Here is a 21,653-nt window from a genome sequence, read left to right on the forward strand (position 1 = left end):
AAACCCTTTACAAGTTTATGAAGCTCGCTTCGTGCTTCGGCTACTGTCATGCTAGGGCAGGTGTGGGTGTCAGTGAAGTAATGCTACAGCATAAAAATGCATCATGCGCAAATATGTGCATAAGGGAAAGACCCACATAAGGGTGTTAGGTGTCAGTGAAATATTTATCTAGCCTTGTCAAGCAGACGTCCTGTTCTAGCCTGAATTACCCTGGTGACAACGATAATGCACAGGATTTGATCATTCAGATTAGCCAAAAAGCTAAAGTATTTTTCTTTGGTTAGTTATCAGGATGAAAGATAACAATGGCTTAGCTTTAGATTGTCAGTGGATGCACAGACTGCAGTGAAAACAATTCCGCTTATTGACCAAAAGATTACTGTATAATTGATTGAGTCTCATAGTTAGGCTTTATTTTGTCTCCTTAATTAAATAAGATTGGGGTCACATGCACAATATAATGTAGATATGTATTCTGTATAAAATCTAAAAACAAAGAATTCTTTATTTTATTTGAGGTAAATAGGTAGTTACCTAAACACACAGGACCTGTTTTTATATTCTTTGCTCTCGTAAGTACAAAACAGTTAATTATTACTTTCAATGTACATTATGGTGTGCTATAAGATGAGGAACAGAAGAATACAATATGATTTTAAGCAGTTAACACTACCTATTGTACCAAATAATTTATTACATGCACTGTGACTGTGGTGTTACATGATCTCATGATCCACAATCAGTACATTTTAATCAGCCATTCTGTCAGGCAGTCACGTCCGCCAAAGAATAATTTTACTGAACAAATGATGAGATACTGGATAAACGTGTATAGTGAGAAACGCTGTCTAGTCGTTGGATCTTTATTGAGCTCCATCTGTTCTTTACAACACTTTCAAGGAGTGTTCACAGCCAGATTTTCAGTTTAACTATCATTTTAATAAAATCAAAACATTGTTTAAGCAGAATATCAGAGCAATTTACATTGTTATTAAACATGTCTCTTTCTGACACATTGTTTTTTTTTTCACTCTTCCTTGTCATCCATCAGTGGAGAAGAGGAAGAATTCTATCTAATACATTTATGAATTAATTTAAATTTGTAGATTTCCAAACTAATTAACACCCAAAAAAAAGATAAAACAAACCAAAAAGACTTAAATAGATTTATTTATAAATGTTAAAATTATTCACAAAATACAACTGTACAGGTATAATATATGAATATACATCAATGTACTGCAACAATGCACCAATCAGCCATAACAGTAAAACCTTAACATTGTTAACATTAACATTATGTCCATTATTGTTTAGAATACATTTGTGCCACAGAACCACAGAATCTGACTTGTCCAGAGCATTTCATGGATGCACAATCAGTCCAAAATCTGGGGAATTTTGGAGGCCAGATCAACATGTACAGCAAGCTTTGATGCACTGAGTGTTCTAATACCTTTCTATCATAGCCACTATTCATTTTTTTCAGCAATTTGTTCTACATTAGCACTGATGTGGGATTAGACCTGCAGTTTATTGGTATATAATTGAGTTATGTCCTGTTAGGTTGTATGTATGTAGCACCTTGGTCCTGGAGGAACGCTGTTTGAATTGACAATAAAACCCTACTAAACTTGACTTATAGTTATAGTTATAACTTATAGTTACTGTTATGTGGTGTTAATATTATGGCTGATATATAAATAAATACAATGATTCATACTTGTGCTGGTCTGAAAAGTAGAGTAGAAAAGGCTAGAACCACACCAGCGTTTGTCATGTTTTTGTTCCCGTCAGACCTTTATCCTCTTACATTCCTGATTGTTTGCAGTTTGCTCTGACATTCATGTAGACTTTATCAGCTGTGAAATAATGCACATCAAATGAATAACATCCACAACTGATAAAATGTCCATTAGAATTACAGGATTTACCTTTTTCCTTCTTGATTCTACGCTTACTAGCACAGTAATACGTAGCAGCGACAATCAGTATCGTAAGTGCGATGTCACCAAGAACCACACCTGCCAGCATACCTGGAGCTATCCGGTAACATGGACCGCTTTCTGGAAAAAGCATAATTTAAAAAAATTAATTAATAAATCATCTTAGCAATTAATCTTGCAATACTGCAATATAAAGTGTATATAAAGATCATTGATTATAAGCATCATTGTTGTTGAAGATTTAGTAATCTAAAGCTGATGCTTACCTGTCTTTTCTGCCCTGATCATGGCTTATGATAGAAAGAAGAGAAGGAATGGAAAAAGAAAATGAGACCTAAATATACGCCAACAGTTAAATATCAGCCAAAGCCTGCTGGATGAAAGATTTATTAGTAGTTTATTTTAGCATAATACTAGCAGTAATCAGTAGTTTATTTTTTAAGAGATTCAATACTAGGATTACATTCTTAGAAGTAAAGTTAGATTTCTGACTTGATAAATCACTGAGAAATCCTCTAGCTCTGTCATCTTCACAATTAGGAAACTTTTATTCACCTACACATGTGTATGTTTTCAAGTTGCCAACGTTACATACTGTACACACATTACAGTCATCATCAAAACACCTTAAAATAAAATGGATTGCTAAAGGCTGTTTTAAGGTTAAAAAATTGTGGTATTTAACAGGAACTCATCAGATGGCAAACTTTGCTCAAAATTAAGAGCAACAGTTTTTTTTACTGGGTTTGAATTTCCTGTACTGTAGGTTTGGGGCTTCAAAAGTACACAGGCAGACAGACAGACAGACGCGCGCACACACGCACACACGCACACACATTGTACAGTACAGTACATTCTAGAACAATATTGGAGATTTTAAAACTATATAATAACATTGAATTGGGTAACTAAGCAACATCATCATCAGTCAGTTAAAATTTTAAGACGCAAAGGTCAAATGTTCTTGAACAGTGCTTGCATGAGCAGTATTGCATCAGTGCATTTGCAAAACCCATCAAGCACCATGATGAAACTGCCTCTCATGAAGACCTTCCCAGGAAAGTAAGACCAAAACCTACCTCTGCTGCAGAGGACAGTTACCAGTCTCAGAAATCACCAGTTAACTAACAGTCGCCATGAGATTAGGGTGTTTATGAAGGACTTACAGATCACACACATCTCAATATTAACTGTTGAAAGGATATTACTGTATTGGTTATTTTGACTACCTTCAGCATTGTTTCACCATAAAAATCAGGAAAGACCATGGAATCAAAATGTGTGTCCAAACTTTTGACTGGTTAAGGGCTTTAAACAATTACTACATTCTCAGACATGAAGGGGAATACATTACTCAGACACATACTGAGTGGAAACAAAAAGTGTATGCACAGGAAATTGGTAGACCAAGCAAATGCAAACTAGGGTGGTCGCACTTCAGATATGAGAAATGTGCAAAGGTGTGAAAGAAAAAAAAAATGCAGTTACCTAAGTAAACGATGAACAGATACAAAGGAAAGCCTTGGTTTTTCATTTCCGGTAAAGGCAGATTTCAACCTGCAAAACAATGTTGTAAACAAAAATGCAGCAGTTTTGTTATAAAAACTCTCACCAACTAACTTAATGAATGACATTATGATATATACTGTATCTGAATCTAAACACATTTCACCTAAAAACATTACCATACCTTCATTGCCTTTTGAACTATATCTGTTGCTGTACTGCCTCTTCCAAATGCCTGTAACTGTATACTTCCTAAGCACCACAGACAAGAGTGCCTTATGTACTGTAAGTACTAAAACCTCCTATATTACTATATTATTCATTCTAACCAGAATAAGATGTAAAAGTGAAATTGGGTAATCTGTATCAATGTTGTTTTTCTATATCTGGTTTTTAAATCATGTAAATGATAACAGTCATTTATATCCAAGGGATCATAGGATAGGAGGATCATATCCAAGTGATGTCAGAAGACTCAATGTCTTTGTTTACATCATGACAGCCTGCTTGCTGTGAATCGTACAGACCGGGCAGACAGTGACCCCTGAATGACAGATGACGGCGCGCATCAGAACAGCTTTCATCCCTACAGTATGCATTCATCATTTTGTAGAAATCATGGCCAGGCTAATTAACAAGGATCTAAACATAAAAAAAGGGTAAACAACTAAATATAGTAGCAACTCAGTGATTTGGTAAGGGTTAGGCCAGAATCTACCGAGTTATAAATTTGGTTTGGCTGTTTCTTTTTCTTAAGGTAAAAAGTATTTTTTTTTTTTATTTGAGATCAAAAGAAAAAAAATGAAAACAATTTACAGTTTAAATAAGTAATTAATTTTAGAATGTTTTCCATGTATTATGACTGTGTGGAATCAACCATAACCATAAAGTATACAGGAAAGAAAGCAAGCCTTCTAAGTCACACTTTAAGTAACATTATGATCACTTTTTACATTAATGTTTCTTGTTTTAATTGTAAATAATACACCAACACAAAATGTCCCCGACCTAAGTATCACCTACAATCAAGCCGTGTCTCTTTTTAAGAACCTAACGATTACAAATTGTATTTTGTCACCTCATCATTTATAGAAGAAGAGGGGTTTGTTCTGTGCTCTTCTGAATAAAAGTTTCAAAACTACTAACCGAAAAACAAACAAACAAATAAACAAATCGCAAATGCAAATCAAAGGGCTATGTTGGGCCAATATTAATGCAAAGTGAAAGATATCGAAAAAAGAGCTTACCAAAAACAGAAACAGCTTGCTTAGAGATCGGCAGGATGAGAAGTAGTTCACTTTTTTCCTTAAACACAGAGGGTTTTGTGGGTGGAGGCTGTGAGTAAGTGGAACATACACTACCTGTGCCTCGCATCATCATTTTAAATATCCTGAAGTGTGGGGGGAGTGAAACTATTTCTAACCTATTTCAATAATGGATTTATACAGTTAAGTGTGTAAACTTGAGGTGTAAATAATTTAACTTTAACCCTTTCTCACTACACTATGCTCGTTTACTTCGCCTCCCACTGCTGATTTCTAGTTCTCTGACTTTTTCATCTCTCTCTCGTCTTTTCTTCCCTACAATAATATACAGTTTAAGAGATTGGTTTGGTCAGCTGCACGTTCATCATTTACCCAATAAATGCTAAACTTTAATATTTAACTAAAATTAAACTTTAATATTTATGAAATCATATTCCGGTGCATCTAATCTATAATGGCAATCAAAAGGTTACAGGATGGAAAAGTTTGTGTATTGAGTTCTAACAAATGTTTTTGACTCATCATGTGGTAAGAGGCTGGCAACTAGAGGATTTATTTGAAAATCACAGGGCAGTCAAAGTAGATCAAGAAAAACCCACAAACTCTATATGGTGAACTACATAGAAGTATTTATTCTATATTACTGGAAATCATGTTTTTATTATGTCTAAAAATTAACATATTGAAAAAATATGTAGTCAATGTCAAAGTATAATAATAATTATAATAATAATAAAAATTATTATTATTATGTTAAAACTGTTATTAGTGTCCCAGCTTAAAATCATTCCCCCTTTCGACTCATTAGAATAAAGTTTTCACCCTTGTAATGCAAATGGTCTTAAGTATCTAAAACATTCCACTTGACAGTTGTGGGCAAGGACTCGCACTGCATAGAGCACATCTAAATGAGAACGCTAGCTACCATTTTTTCCCACTGTACTGTAATTTTTTTTTAAACTACCAACGGCAAAACAGCTTATACCCAAATTGTGTTCACTGTTTAAAAAAAACAAACAAAAACATAATACTTATTGTTTCAATTGATTTTCAATTCATACACATTTTTTTTATTTCTTACAAATTCCCATGATTTTCTTTTGATTGTGTAAAGCTGCTTTGCAATGACAATCATAACAAATAAAATTAAATTTAATTGATCTACTTGTGGTTAATTAAACATGAGAAAAGGATCAGATGAAAACATGCATAGTCACACGGCAATTACACAAAATGCTTCTTACCCAATGTTAAAGAAGAATAAATAAATAATCTTCGATATCCTCATCTGTTTCTGTGTTCTGAACATTGTTTTCTTTTTTGAACTAGACATATAAAGAAATTCCTGTTCTTCTTCTGAAATTACATGTGAAATTTCAGTTCCTAAAAACAGGGATAAAGCTTGGGGACTAAAGGCCTGCATAATATAATTGCTGAAAAAGTTAATGCTAGCTAGAATAGAAAATTTAATTCAATTCAATCCTATTCGTATAGCGTTTTTAACAATTGACATTGTTGCAAAGCAGCTTTACACAATCAAACGAATTCTGTTTATGTGAAATGTAAATGTGTATGAATCAAAATGACGCAGGTGAGGATATCGAAGATTATTTATTTATTTCTGAAGCTTGCTGTGTACAGGGTTGAGTTACCTTAGACCGGTCAGAATACACATGCTGCCCCAAGTCCATCACCGACGAGTCCACAGTGGGCATGTGAGCATCAGAATTGGACCATGGGGCAATGGAATAAGGTGGCATAGAGTGATAAATCATGTTTTAAATTTACATTTGGCAGATGCTTTTATCTAGAGCGTCTTATAAAAAGGGCTATGAAGTTTCCGTCACTAGATAGATCACACAGTGTGATTGGCGTGATTAAAAAAGTAAGTGGGTGCTGGGCCATTTTTAGCTTTGTAGGCGAGCACCAGGGTTTTAAATTTGATGTTACAATGTAGCACGTTAGAGTACTTGGATTACTTTTTGATGTAAAGAGTAATCTAACGCATTGAGTCACAGTACTCACTTATTTTTTCCAAAATGTAATCCGTTAATCAGACACGTTATGTAAACCGTGAGCCAGACAGCAGTCACAATCTGTTAGTGTGTGTGTGTGTGTGAAAAAGTCGTCTGTTATACCCCTATCTCACCTATGCAGTTTGACTATGCGAGGACCGACGCGTGGAAAGATGAAAACCTAATCAGGGTGCCAAAACTCGTGGATGAATCGTACTTATGGCTAAACCGTATAGGTGAGATATGGTATTAGTAGTTAACAGATTATAGGCCAAACTGAGTGATGATTATAAAGGTCTTGGCTAAAACAACATGAATCACAAAAGAGTTTTCATTTTCTGCAATAGGAAAGTACTCTAACTAGTTACTTTAATCAGAAAGTAACAGTGTAATGTAACTAATTACTTTATAAAGACGGTGATTTAGTAATGTAATTATTCACTTCAAAAAGTAACGTCTCTCAACACTGCTTCTAGGTAAGAAGCAAAACATTGCCATGCTGTTCCACAGATTCCAAGGCTTGTAAGAATATAATAGAATCTTGCGATTGACTGTGTCTAATGCAGCCGACAGGTCCAACAGGATGAGGACAGATGATGGGTTAGTTACACTAGCAGCATGTGACTTCTTAAGTTCAAGTTCAAGTTCAAGTAGGCTTTATTGTCATTACAACCATATACAGTTAGTACACAGTGAAACGAAACAACGTTCCTCCAGGACCAAGGTGCTACATGCAACATAAACTTACAACATAAATTAACAGAGACACTAAACTAGCTAACCAAGAGGCCTAGTTAACTGGCTAGCAGAGACAGGACAGAGAGATCTAACATAAATTACAACATAAATTAACAAAAACTAACTAGCTAAGTAACATTTTTACAGACAACATAAAGTGCACGTGCAAATGTGCAAACAAGAGCAACAACAAAGTGACAGTGCGCAACCACGACATAACAGAACATAAAATATGGTGTTGAGGTAGTGGGTAAACGTAAACATTCCTTAAAACAGCAGCAAGATTTGAGGAATTAGTGCAAAAATGTAGTCCAGTAATGATCATTGTGCAAAAAGATTGTTAAAAACAGTGAAGCATTTACAGGTTGGTGTGTACGATAATTTGGTGGTGTAGGTCAGTGTGTCTGCACTTGTGTTGATTAGTCAGTCCAGTCTCAATATTTTGAGGTAGTTGAGTTAAGCTGTGTGATAATGTTTGTGTTTGTGTGTGTGTGAGTGTGTTTGTGTTTATCAGTCCAGTCCCTTTTTGTTGAGGAGACGGATGGCTTGTGGAAAAAAGCTGTTGCACAGCCTGGATGTGTGTGCCCGAATGCTTCGGTACCTTTTTCCAGATGGCAGGAGTGTAAAGTGTGTGTGAGAGGGGTGTGTCCGATCAGCCACAATGCTGGTGGCTTTGCGGATGCAGCGTGTGGTGTAGATGTCTTCAATAGAGGGGAGAGAGGCCCCGATGATCTTCTCCGCTGTCCTCACTATCCGTTGTAGGGTTTTGCGATCCGATATGGCACAATTCCCAAACCAGACAGTGATGCAGCCGCTCAGGATGCTCTCGATAGTTCCTCTATAGAAGGTGGTCAGGATCGGTGGTGGAAGCTGGGCCTTCCTCAGTCTTCTCAGAAAGAAGAGACGCTGTTGGGCTTTCTTCTGTAGGGAGCTGGTGTTGAGGGACCAGCTGAGGTCCTTCTCTAGGTGGACACCCAGGAATTTGGTGCTTTCGACAATTCCCACAGAGGAGCCGTTGATGCTCAGCGGAGAATGGTCGCCTCGTGTCCTCCTAAAGTCAACAACCATCTCCTTTGTCTTGTCAACATTTAGAGACAGGTTGTTGTCTTTACACCAGTCTGTTAGCCTCTGCACTTCCTCTCTGTACGCTGACTCGTCGTTCTTGCTAATGAGACCCACCACGGTCGTGTCATCAGCGAACTTAATGATGTGGTTCGAACTGTGTGTTGCTACACAGTCGTGAGTCAGCAGTGTGAACAGCAGGGGACTAAGCACACAGCCTTGTGGGGCCCCAGTGCTCAGTGTGGTGGTGCTGGAGGTGCAGTTCCCGATCCGTACTGACTGAGGCCTACCGGTCAGAAAGTCCAGGATCCAGTTGCAGAGGGAGGTGTTCAGGCCCAACAGGTTCAGCTTCCCAATCAGTTGTTGGGGGATGATAGTGTTGAATGCTGAGCTGAAATCTATGTACAGCATTCGAACATATGTGTCCTTCTTGTCAAGGTGTGTGAGGGCAAGATGGAGTGTAGTGGAGATTGCGTCGTCCGTTGAGCGGTTAGGACGGTACGCAAATTGCAGTGGGTCCAGTGAGGAGGGCAGCAGGGACTTTATGTGTCTCATGACGAGCCGCTCGAAGCACTTCATGATGGTGGGTGTGAGTGCAACGGGACGGTAGTCATTGAGACAGGACACAGTAGACTTCTTGGGCACGGGGACGATGGTGGTGGCCTTGAAGCACGTGGGAACGACGGCGCTGCTCAGAGAGATGTTAAAGATGTCGGTGAGAACATCTGCCAGCTGTTCAGCACATTCTCTGAGCACTCTGCCTGGGATGTTGTCTGGTCCAGCAGCTTTACGTGGGTTGACTCTGCGTAGAGTTTTCCTCACCTCAGCTGTAGTGAGACACAGCACCTGGTCGTTCGGAGGAGGGGTGGTCTTCCTCGCCGCTACGTTGTTCTGCCTGTCAAACCGAGCATAAAAGTTGTTCAGCGCATCTGGGAGGGAGCCGTCACTGTCACAGGCAGGTGATGTCGCCCTGTAGTTTGTGATGGCTTGTAAGCCCTGCCACATGCGCCGTGTGTCACCGCTGTCCCTGAAGTGATTGTGGATTTTCTGGGCGTGTGCGCGCTTTGCCTCTCTGATGGCCCGAGAAAGTTTGGCCCTTGCTGTTCTGAGGGCCACCTTGTCTCCCGCTTTGAAGGCAGAGTCTCTGGTCCTCAGAAGTGCACGCACTTCCGCAGTAATCCACGGTTTCTGGTTGGGTCGTGAGATGATGCTCTTGGAGACAGTAACGTCATCGGTGCACTTGTTGATGTAGCTGGTCACTGATGACGTGTACTCCTCCAAGTCAGTGAAGTCGCCGTAAGTTGCAGCCTCCCTAAACATGTTCCAGTCAGTGCACTCGAAACAGTCCTGAAGAGCAGAGATGGCTCCTGCCGGCCAGGTTCTCACCTGCTTCAGAACCGGTTTTGAGCGCCTGACGAGTGGTCTGTATGCTGGAATTAGCATAACAGAGATGTGGTCTGAGTAGCCGAGGTGGGGGCGGGGCTCTGCCCGATATGCGCCGGGGATGTCTGTTAGTGACTGACAGAAGGGCAGTCTCTGTGGAATGTACCACTTTGAATCCAGATTGGTTAGGATCATTAAGGTTATTTTGTGGGAGATAAGGAGACATTTGGTTATAAACAGTCCTTTCATGAATTTTAGAAATAGAAGCGATACTGCTGACTTCTGCTGGACCCAGACAGGGTTTCTTAAGGAATAGGAGTTATTCTTAAGAGTTATTCTTAGGGAATAACTCTTGCTTTTTTAAAGGGAGCAGGAACATGACCACATAAAACGGAATGGTTAATGATGGTTAAGGTAAAGAAGATCTTATGAGATGGACATCACATGGACAGGAGAGTGTGTGTCACTTCTGAGCCTGCATCAGAGATGGCATATGGATACACTCATCATCATCACATCATGTATACAGGGGGTGGCCTGGAGCCAATCCCAGGAAACTTGGGGCACGAGGCAGGGTACACCCTGGACAGGGTGCCAATCCATCGCAGGGCACACACACATACACACCCCCAAACACTATGAGCAATTTGGGAACATGAATTAGCCTAAACTGCGTGTCTTTGGACTGTGAGAGGAAACTTGAGTACCCTGAGGTAATTCACCAAGCACAGGGAGAACATGCAAACTCCATGCAGACAGAAGCAAGAATCAAGCCGGACCCTGGAGGTACAAGGCGACAGTGCTAACCACTAAGCCAACGTGCTGCATGGCGTCAGGATACAAAATGGGGAAAAAGGCAAACCTGGCATGAGGTCATGTGATTCCTTGGGCAATGTTCTGCTGGGAAACCCTGGGGCTGCAGACTGCGGCAATTGTTCCACTGTAAGGAACAAGAAAAAAAAGGCTAAAAAAAAAAGAACAGTATGCACAGTGGGCAAGATAATATTGTAGAACCTGACAAGAATGTCATCAGTGCATTCACATTTCACACATGTGCACCACAACCACTGAGAGATGATTAAAAGGAGACGATGGGGGACTGTTACAAGATTTGGGTGATAGGGTACCTGAAGGGCCAACTGAAGTCAATGTTACTTATATAGCTCAAAGGTCACAAGGTCTGACATGTACAGCAGTGTAAAGCAATCACAGTATCATGGCCTGTTATCTAACTCAAGAAGTCTGTTATATTGAAATTTTGTGAATTTGTCTTGTCTAAAAAATTTAAAGCCTATTCAGTTTGACAGCTGCTATACACACTATGTCCACTTAACCAAAAACTTCTCTTCATCTGTGACTTGCATAGCTGCTGCAGAAACTGCTGATCTACTGGAACTTGCGTACAAAACAGTTTCTAGTATTCAGACAGGATGGAAAGAGAAACAAAACATACATATGCACTAAGCAGCATTGCAGTGGTAGGAAAATACCTTGGTGAGCAAGGGCAGTTAAATTTAATTTAACTCTGGAAACACCATGCTGTCTTTCATGAAGCTGGCAATAAACTATAATGCCAAAAGTTTGTAGACATCAAACTTTTTTTTTTTTTTTTTAAACATCAACTTCACAGTTGGTTCTCCCCTTTTGCTGTTACAAATACATGCACTCTTCTGGAAAGATGTTACCCTAGATTTTGAAGTGTGGCTGTTGTGGTCTGTGTTATTTCAAACAAAATAGCATTAATGATGGCGCTCATGTTAGGTAAAGAGCCGTTGTTATTTCGAGTTCAATTTCGAGTTAGTTCAGTGTGGCAGAGGTCAGTCCAAACTTTAAAAACACTCCCATCCTGGATCTCAGTTTGTCCACAGTGGCATTCCGTTCTGGGACAGGTCTGACCCTTTTAGTTTCAGTAAAAGGAAAATTATTGTGTTACAATAAACAAAGGCACAAACTTTGTGGCAAGAGTTTGGGGAAGGAACACACATAGATGAGAAATGTACATTCAACTGGAGGAAAGAAAAAAAACTGAAGCGAAAAATAACCGATTGCGCTTTTATTTCCACTGACGTACAACGTAATGTTTAACTCATCTCATAGCTAAAATTATACCTCCATCATGAACTCTTGTCTTGTTATACGAAAACAAGTCTATGTCAAAGAAAAAAAAAATGTCGGAAAAAAAATAGTTTCGATAGATTTAATTCTGAGGATAATCTCTTAAAACGATTGCACATTACCTTTTAAATGCAATTTGATATTCATACACAAAAAGAAATTAGCTAAATTCTGTAAAACAGTGTAAAGCATTTGTGAAAATTACCTGCATAATCCGCAAACCATCATTTTTTAAAAAAATATTTAGTGTTTTATTCATATGAATATGAACACACACACACACACACACAGTCCATTACTGTTTTCTCCAAAATACCGGATTCAAGAGAAAGATTTTCTTTGCTTTAAATTAAACAGAAGAAAGAAAGAAAAGAATTTAGTATAGAGTTGTATATTTTATAGTTTATGTTCTCACGCAAACAAAAACCTGTAGCAGTTCAAGTTTACAAAGCCCAGGATCGAGGAACTGGCAGGAACAGGAGAGACTTAATGCTTCATACCATGTTGGACCAAGTCGCTTTCTAAAACCATTTCCCCACAAGTTTCACACTGCACTATATCCGCTTCATCACCTAACTCCACCAGTGTGCTCTCCAGACCAAGGCCGTTGTCCTCATGTGGTTCGTCTCTCTCGTGTACGTTGTCCTTTGATGCTCTCTCTTCCGGGTTTGAGGAGACTGATGCTGGGATTTGATCCTCTTCTGTTTGTCTCTTAACGGTTGAACTGACAAGCATGTCTGCTGAAGAATCAACACCACGACAACAAGGCTGCATTTTTACAGCACTAACACTCTGTCTCTCTGTGTTTGCTGTTATTTGGGCGTCACTGCTCTTTCCAAGTGAGGGGTTTTCCATCCTTAATCCGCTTGGCTTTTCACCGCCTGCTGTTGTTTCTGCGTTGTCTGAAGCTGTAGGTGGCGGGGTTAATAGATTTTCCTTCGGCTTATTATCGCAATTATTTTTCTTCATCATGCTCAAGACCTGTGCAATCTCTAGGTTGGACAAAATATTCTTTTTCTGGTCAGTCTTTGCATTTAGCCGAACAATTTGCATCACGGGTTTAAATTTTAAATTAGACTCTTGTTCACGCTGTTTTATCACTGTGTATATTTTTGTTACTGAACTAGATGTGCACGGACCATCTAATAGTGTCCATGCTGTTTTCTCATTTTTCACAGTTGGTAAAGGTATCAGTACATTGGAGCTAGGCACCGGGCCAGCCATGTCTTTTAACAGTACTGTTCTGTCAGGCTCATTTTGTACTGAACAGTTATTCAAGGGTAATGGAATGTGAACCACCTGTGGAGCCGACAAGCTTCGCTTTGAAACATCAGAATGAAGCTTTTGGGGAGCCTGGATGGCGCTGGATGCAGACGAAGATTGTACCGGTAAAAGCATAACCAGTGGTACAGAAGAAGCCGGCTCTTTGTTTGAAGTGAATGTAGTCAGACCTTCAGTAGCTTTTGTTTGGCCACTTAGTACAACAGCTGGACGTGACTGTGCAAGCTGTGGGAGCGGTCGAATTTCCCTGCGTGTTGGAGTGACAACTGGTTTCTTACTTGAATTTGGCTTTTGCTTCTTTAAGAGAATCTGTAAAGACATCAGAATAAGTGATTATTTTTTGTATTTCTGAGTGTAATTTACACAACACAACACATCTCAGATTATTACAAGTAATATCCAAAATATGCACATAAATCTTAAATTATTTTGATGCAGTGTGGATTAAGATTTCTGGAAGCTCCCATTTGTACGGATTTTGCTTTCTCCCAAGGTCCAAGGACATTTGGTCTCTGCTAACTGGCGTTTTCAAATCTAGTGTGTGATTGGGTGTGTGAATGTGTGAGCTTCGTGGGTTGGCACCCCATCCAGGGTGGACCCCACCTAGTGCCCTGACATCCTACACAGGATAAGTGGTATAAATAATGCATAGATGGATTATGTGCAGTACCTCAATGTAAAGCATGCAATCTGTAACCCTAACCATAATCAGAATATGTAGAGAGCGCTCAGATTTATCAGCTCATCATTAAGTGAAGTACAAGTCTACCTGAGTCTTCAATAACTACCTGGACTCCATATTAACATCAATTAACATCAGCTATTATAGCTGAACTGCCTGCCACCCAACACACTGTATGAATGCAGATCATTTACTGCTTTCTGTTTCACCCAAATGAGGATGGGTTCCCTGTTGAGTCTGGTTCCTCTCAAGGTTTCTTCCTATTACCATCTCAGGGAGTTTTTTCTTGCCACTGCCACCATGCATATACTGTATATATAAACGTTTATATAATGCTGGATGCCAATTTGTGTATAGTTTAAAACTGCTTGTTTCACTAGTGCATTGATACCGTGTAAGTTTTCCTTCTTTCTCCAGTGTCATGATCAGCCTGCCTGCTTTACTTTTGAAATGCTTTCCTTTATTGGAAAAATAACGGGGTTTAATCACGAAAGGTGTTCTGTTTTTGCAGGACAACACATGACCTCATATCGCCCACCTAACTATTTGCACATCAACGGAACTCGGCTGGAAGTTATTGCCACATCCAACCTACAAGATGCAAGATGAGTAAGATTGAGCAACCTCAAGATGGTTTTTGGAATTTTTGTCTGTCTGTTTGTGCATGCATCACATTTAAATTTGAATGGGGTGTTCACAGGTTTATATGGCTAAGCTTGAGGTAACATATATGCTTTGTTTCACTGCACGAAAAGTACTTTTAAATGACCATATATAATAATAATAATAATAATAAAAAAAAAACATAAAATTCGCCTTTAAAATAATCATTAGTTTTTTCTTAAAATTTAACAGATGGCGCTGTGCTTTATTTTTTTTTATATGCACTTATGAGTGTGCAATTCAATTCAATGTAAACGAAGTCGTGGGAACATCTAGTATTAGATATGAATTTTGTTCTTGTTGTGTCAACTGTTTATTAAATGATTAATAGTTCATGGAAAAGCGTAATAGATTACCTCTGCTGGATTCACAAGCCCACAGGTTTTAAGATGGCTGTCATAAGCCTGCTGATGACAAAACCCAACGCCACACTTTTTACAGAGACATGGCCGCTGAGCCACATGACCTCCCATGTGCGACATGAGCATAATGGATGAGCGAAAACCCATGCCGCACTCCGCGCACTTCAGGATCCTCTGATGCATCCCGGCGTGCTTCTTAAGTTCCTCTGAATTGTCAAAGACCTGCCCACACTCCATACACCGGATGTCATTAGTCTTTGAGCTCGGAGCAGTCTGATGACCCCAGCAACCTGTGTCCTTCTTGTGCTTCAGGAAGTCCTCCTGACTCTGGAAGACGACGAGACATGCCACGCATTGCAACTGCTCTGGTTTACACTCGTGCTTCATGTAAAGAGAGGATAAGCGGAAATGCCGCTTGCAACGTATGCAGGTGTACGGCAACAGGCCCAGGTGATGAAAGCTGTGGCGCAGGAGCACGGCTTTTGTGGAGAACGCCAGGCCACAGTCCGTGCAGACGAACATGCCCTTTTTGTGACGCTTGAGATGGTAAAGCATGGATCTGCGATGGCGGAAGCTGTGTTCGCATTTGGGGCAGGGGTAGCGTTTAGCGCGCCGCTTGTGTGTCTGCACGTGTTTCTCGCACTCCACGAAGCTGGTGAAAATGCGCTTGCAGAGATCACACTGATAGAACTTTTCCTCAAAGTGGTTCGTGTCCAGATGGTGCTTCAGTTCGTCCTGTGTTGCAAACTGGGCTGTGCAAATGACGCATTGAAGAGTGGACGCTTGTCCGTGAGAGCGCAGGTGCTTGCGATAGTTCACGAGGTGACAGAACTGCTTGCCGCATTCTGCGCAGCGGTAGAGACGAACGCCATTATGTACATGCAAATGTTCATGTAGGAGGAACATCGTGGGAAAGCTGAGGCTGCACACCTCGCAGCGGTGCTCTTCCCAACCGTTTGTATCTGAGGAGACATAACAGTAACTATTAACTTGTTCACTGCAAAGAGTAAGGATAATTAAATAAGTAAATTTTTATTTATTTATTTATTTGTTTTTTTATTATTATATCCTACTGTATACTGGTAGAAATAAAGTCATTTGAACAAAAAGGTAAAAATGAGAATCACCAGGGAGCACACAATTCAAATTTAAATTCAAATTGTGAAATACTTACACAAACTAGAGTAGGAAGAAAATAAGAGAAGCAAATGGCAACAGAAAATAATGTAAAATATAAAACCTACAATATGCAGTAATTTTGTTAGAATAAGATAAAATTATAAAATGTATAATTTATAAAAATATAAAAAAGTGCAAACTGTATAAACCATATGAAATGTGTGTTAGATCCTGAGGAAGAACAAATTCGATATTATTACGATACAAACGATTTAATATAATCACGTTACTTAGGTAGAGATTCGATCTGTATCATGATTTTATCTCCATTTAATATTCAATCGTTTTTTCAAATTTTGTTACAATTCTACACAAACAAGGCAAATAATTCACTCCCACTGTGCAGGATGCTGTGCTGCCTGCCAATGTGTAAATAGTTTAGAGCACACCACCAGTAGGATTATAGATTATTATTATATTTTTGACCAAGTTGTATAACATTCATTTTGTTAGACTGAAGAACAAATCAAACTTATGAACGTGCTCCCGGAAAGTACCTTATTTATAAGTAGGGGACAATTTCTAATTTTTAAAAACCGCAACTTGGGTAACAGTGCATAAACTGGAACATTAACTAATTAAAATATGTAACTGAGTAAATGTTCCTCACCATCTCTTAGGTAATGCTTATACTTTCATGACACATGAACAAAGATCACTTAAATTTTTAGTGAAGTTGCATTGTAAAATAAATAAATAAATAAATAAATAAATAAATAAAAATCAACAGATGAAATTACCTTTTTGTTTAATAGTGAAAGTACACACACACACACACAATGTGACAAGAACTCAACAGATTGGGACTAAACATTTGTCTTGTCATAAGAAAACAACTTGTTAGTGGGATTAAATTAAAGGTTTACATTTGCTAGAGCGCATTAAGATTAGACTTTGAAGTAATGGAAAAAGGTCCTGTGAACTGATGAGTCCAGAACCTATTCCAGAGCGGTAGGTGTGTCGAGGTAAGAAGGAAAGGGCATGAAGCAATGTGTCCCATCATGCATAGAGCCTACTGTACAAGCCTCTGTACGCAGTGTTAAGATTTGGGATTTTTTCAGTTGTTTAGGTCTAGACTCAGCAACGTTATGTCTAGGGCTGTAATCAAATATTTTAGTAATCGAGTATTCTACCAAAAATGTAATCAATTAATCAAGCAATCAGATAAAATGTACTTTTGCTTAATTAAACAGCAATGTCAAATATATAGGAGAAACAAAGATTAATTGGTTTTCTTTTTAGAAAAATCAACTTAAAAAAAAAAAATGCATGCAGCATTTTATCAAACATAAACATTGCCATTATTCATAATACAAGGAATAGCTTATACCCCCATCTCACCTATGCGGTTTGACTAGCGTGAGCCGGCGCATTCGCCCGCCGTCGTTCCGCGACGTTCTGCAAGGTCCGCAAACTTCCGCGAGGACCGCCAAAAAAATTTAACGTTTAAACATGTTTTTAAGGCGACTTAAACATATTTTCGCGTGAAAAGATTAAAACGCAATTGCAGTGCCAAAACTCAAGGTGAATCATAATGAACCATAGTTCCGGCCACCGCGTGATGAATTAAGTGTATTACAGTGCCATACATTCTTATTTTAAAGCCTCTTTTCAGATGCAAAAACTAAAAAAATTAAATTAAATTCAAATGACTTTAAGGGTCAAAAAAGCTAAGGCACTCATTAAAATTTATAATTATACAAAAACACAAAAGGTGTGCAACTAAACTTTCAGATCTAAAAGTTTCAAAATCTACAGCTCAGACATAACATAAGCCTTTACTGACGATTTCTGTCTGGTTTCTTCTTCTCTTGGCTCGCTGATAATTTTATCGCTCCCTTCCATTTTGTAGCCCGCACCAGAATCCTCCCTCAAATTAATACACAGCTAACTGATTGCGTCTCTTTACGCGTTGTGGGTGATGTAAGCGCATCTTCTTCGTTGGTGTTTACTGGCGGCTTGCACCTGAAAGTGCACTTTGTTAAAAGCGTGCTGTCAACAATAAATTGCGTAAAAACATAATGCAAGCTTTTAAAATTAATTAAAAGAAGCTTAGGGCAGAAGATTTGGCCTCGATCATTTTATGTAATCGAATTACTCGAGGAATCGTTTTAGCCCCAGTTATGTGGCAATACAATGAAGTCAGCTGACAACGGCCAGGATATTACAACGATGGAGTTTGCTTTTTCCACTTGATGAAGGGCCATATTCCAGGAGAACATTTATGTGACTTTAATTGTAAAAAAGTGGTTCTAGGAGCACAAGGAATCATTTTCACACATGAACTAATCAGAGCTAAAGCAATCAAAGAAAATCATTGAGTGTGTGACTTGTTCAAATATGATGTTAAACTGTTCATGAAAATCAGAAGTGCTCAGCCAGGCGAGTCCTACTGCTGAAAATATGGGTCAAAATAAGGGAATTGTCAAATATGTTACCTGTTAGTGACCGTAATCAGTCTATGTGTCACACATTATTTATATGGGTACACTTTTACACTCTTTCTCATCAAAATTTTTCAATCCAGTTGTTTGAAAAGAGAAGACAAAAAGCTAGTTAGGGTGCTGATCCTGCATTGAGGGGAGTGTATTTGGAGAAACAGAGAGAAGCACAGCAAGTATTTTATGATCCAACAGACCCACTTTAATCGAAAGATGCAGGCTGCTTGTAAGTACCGTGTATAATGTAAACTACATTTGGGAGGAGGGATTTTTCTTACAACGCCCCAAAGTTGGGGAAAAGCCTTCTAATTAGTGATCGGGACTCTGTCACAGTCTCAGTGTCGCTGTTTAAGTCTTGGCTGAAAACCTATTTATTTTTCTTATCTATATTATAGCCAAGCATTTTGTAAATAGATTTGTCTATTCTCCCTGTTTCTTGTTGGGGATCTTGTCGCATGGAGGAATGCGTAGTCTGCTTGGGATGCGTGTAGTGACTGGGGACGGATACACCTGAAAATGAAGATGGTCTCAGACTTGGCTGATGCAGACAGCTGTTCTCTGATGACTTGTGACTGCAGTCACTCAATAGTTGAGGACTGAATTTCCTACAAAATTCTAAAATCATATTAATCCTAAATCATTTTTTGTTGCAGGACAAAGTTCTGTTAGTAACATAGTTGGCAAACTGAGTTGTGAAACTGTGCTTTACCTTGAAAATAAACTGTTAATGTTTAAGCTTTGCAACAAGCAGATAAGATACACTGAATGAATTTACTCACTTGAAACACTGTTTGTTCTACTGAGACAACAATGCCCTTGTATTTTGTGTCTTCAAAAAATATAAAATTTGGCCTGTTCTTGTAGATCCATGATGACTTTTTAAATACCTCACATTCAGCGTTTATGAAATATAGCTCTAAGAGTCTCCACAACTGCACTACTCAGGAAAATATTTGTTTACACACTCACTCACCTGAAGACAACCCATCATCACATTCCTCATCTTCTGTCGAGTCGTTGTCATCATCGTTGTCATCATCTTCCTCATCGTCCTCCTCATTATCATTTTCGTCTTCTTCCTCAGAAACATCAGCATCGCTAGCCAGCTTCCTCTGAGCTCCTCCTTCTTTCAGCTCAGCATTCTTTCTCTGATCTTTGTGTAATTTTTTCCTTTTGTCCCCTTTAAGTCGCTCTTCAGCATTTTCATCATACCATGGATATTTTCTTCTTTTTTCTCTAACACATAAACTTTGTTCTTCATGTACAGTCTTGTCGCCATCGCCTGTGCTCGTCTCTGTGGAATCTGCATGCACTGAACTGGTACTAAATTCCTGAGAGCCATTATGACTGGGAAGAGAAATTGGATGAACAACAGGAGTAAAATGCCTCACAGATGTTTCCTCCTGCACGAGCATGTCCACTGGCGTGGGACACGCCGACGTCATTGTTGCAGATGCATTGTCCAGGTCTGCATTGTCCTGATGTGTCTCTTTCTGTTTTAATACCTGGAAGTCCCAGCTTGAAAAGCCCAGCTCAGTGAGCTGGATGTCAATAGTGAACTCTGAAGCCATGTCTGCTAAACAATAAATAATCAAAATAAAGACATCCGTTGCACTGACACTTTCTTCTCTTTCTGCACGCGCAGTGTGAAAAGGATTGGTGTGCTGTTAGTGTTGTGTTGCTAAGAGCTGCTAGCTAACCTTCCTAATCCACCTCACAGATTCCGCTTTGACTTTCACAGACGAGTCATCCGAAAGCACGGATTTCGCAAAGAACTGCTTTCAAGAGGCCAACAAATTAAATAAATAACTACTAAAACTCGTTTACAGAATAAAAATATGCACCATTTTCTAATACTGCCTGCTGCTTCTTTTGCTTCTTCTTCCTCTCCATTGGGGTTTGGCGGTTGTTATGACAGGATAAAGCGTAACCGCGCCATCTAGTGTACTGGAGTGCGGAGGTCCTTAAATATAAATAAAAGAAAGGTTTTGGTCAGAGCTGTCTTTTCAATACGTTGCATGCACATTGCAGTACTTGGATATGTACTTAGTTTAACCTGCACTATAAGTAATACCAAAATGTTAAGTAAAAGTAAAATGTTATGAAGAGTTATGTGCTAATCCACTTTAAAATAAATTACTGATAAGCTCTTTGCTCAATGTAAACAAACTCATACACCAATAGATATTTTTAAAAAAAATCAAACTAAATACTTTTACTGGGATTAGTCCATATTAACAGTGCTGAAGGTATAAGTCATCTTTATATGATCTACTTTTTCAATTTATCATTTCTGATTCACTTGCTGATTACTGAACAGGGAGTTCTGTTTAAATTGTGTTTCTTTGTATTGATAAGTTATACAGACAGTTTTTCCGTACAGTAAGACAGACAGACATGTACGTGGGTCCTCAACCTAAAATCATATCACTGATTACATTAAAGCTGATCAGCTTGGTGACTATGACCAGACAACTCATACATGAACCATATATTTTCCTACCTCAAATAATTAGGGCTGCATACCAGAGATATTTTTAATAACAATAGTGTTTTAAATAATTATTACCGAATGCATAAGGCTATCAGGAAAAATCTGATTCTAGCCAATCGAGAGACTTGAGCTAACTGTTCAGCACCACAGCTGTAATTAATCCCAAACTGTTTGATCAATGCTGTTAGACGACTAACTTTTGTTGTTGAAAAAAAAAAAAACTTGAAATTTGGAGCTGCCATCCATTTGCTGAATCAGAAAGTCACACTTTTGCAATCAGGCTATCTTGTCACACATGAGCATCTAATCTAATATCTGATACATTAGACTGGTGTATAAAGCCAGGATCTTCAGATGATGGTCACATTTTTATCCACCATGCCATTACTGCAGTTTGAATGCTAATTTAGCTTTTAATTCCTTTGTTTTTTCAATATAAGCATTATATAACAATCAAGTACAGTGAAATTACTGAAGTGTTTTCAGGCACTGAAACTCACTTCCTGTCACAAGTTATTATA

General features: G+C 38.8%; 2 protein-coding genes across 3 annotated transcripts; both read right to left on the bottom strand.

Moving 5' to 3' along the window:
- Window positions 1-1,152: 1,152 nt before the first annotated feature.
- hcst (hematopoietic cell signal transducer) lies at window positions 1,153-4,839 on the bottom strand. 2 transcript variants are annotated; one of them, XM_053493820.1, is made up of 5 exons: window positions 4,700-4,839; window positions 3,435-3,503; window positions 2,213-2,236; window positions 1,935-2,066; window positions 1,153-1,862 (listed from the first exon to the last, which is right to left on the bottom strand). In XM_053493820.1, the coding sequence occupies exons 2-5, from the start codon at window positions 3,478-3,480 to the stop codon at window positions 1,810-1,812; spliced, it is 255 nt and encodes an 84-aa protein (XP_053349795.1). In that variant the 5' UTR covers window positions 3,481-3,503; window positions 4,700-4,839; the 3' UTR covers window positions 1,153-1,809. The 2 variants fall into 2 exon arrangements, with proteins under 2 accessions (XP_053349795.1, XP_053349797.1); XM_053493822.1 differs by lacking the exon at window positions 4,700-4,839 and adding an exon at window positions 3,637-4,669.
- Window positions 4,840-11,953: 7,114 nt separating this feature from the next.
- Window positions 11,954-20,578, bottom strand: wu:fe05a04 (zinc finger protein 699). The gene is made up of 3 exons (XM_053493573.1): window positions 19,612-20,578; window positions 15,013-15,980; window positions 11,954-13,620 (listed from the first exon to the last, which is right to left on the bottom strand). Exons 1-3 carry the CDS (start codon window positions 20,207-20,209, stop codon window positions 12,517-12,519), a joined length of 2,670 nt encoding a protein of 889 aa, XP_053349548.1. The 5' UTR covers window positions 20,210-20,578; the 3' UTR covers window positions 11,954-12,516.
- Between the last annotated feature and the right edge of the window lie 1,075 nt (window positions 20,579-21,653).

Source organism: Clarias gariepinus, chromosome 4 (genome assembly GCF_024256425.1).
Source record: "Clarias gariepinus isolate MV-2021 ecotype Netherlands chromosome 4, CGAR_prim_01v2, whole genome shotgun sequence".
NCBI lineage: Eukaryota > Metazoa > Chordata > Actinopteri > Siluriformes > Clariidae > Clarias > Clarias gariepinus.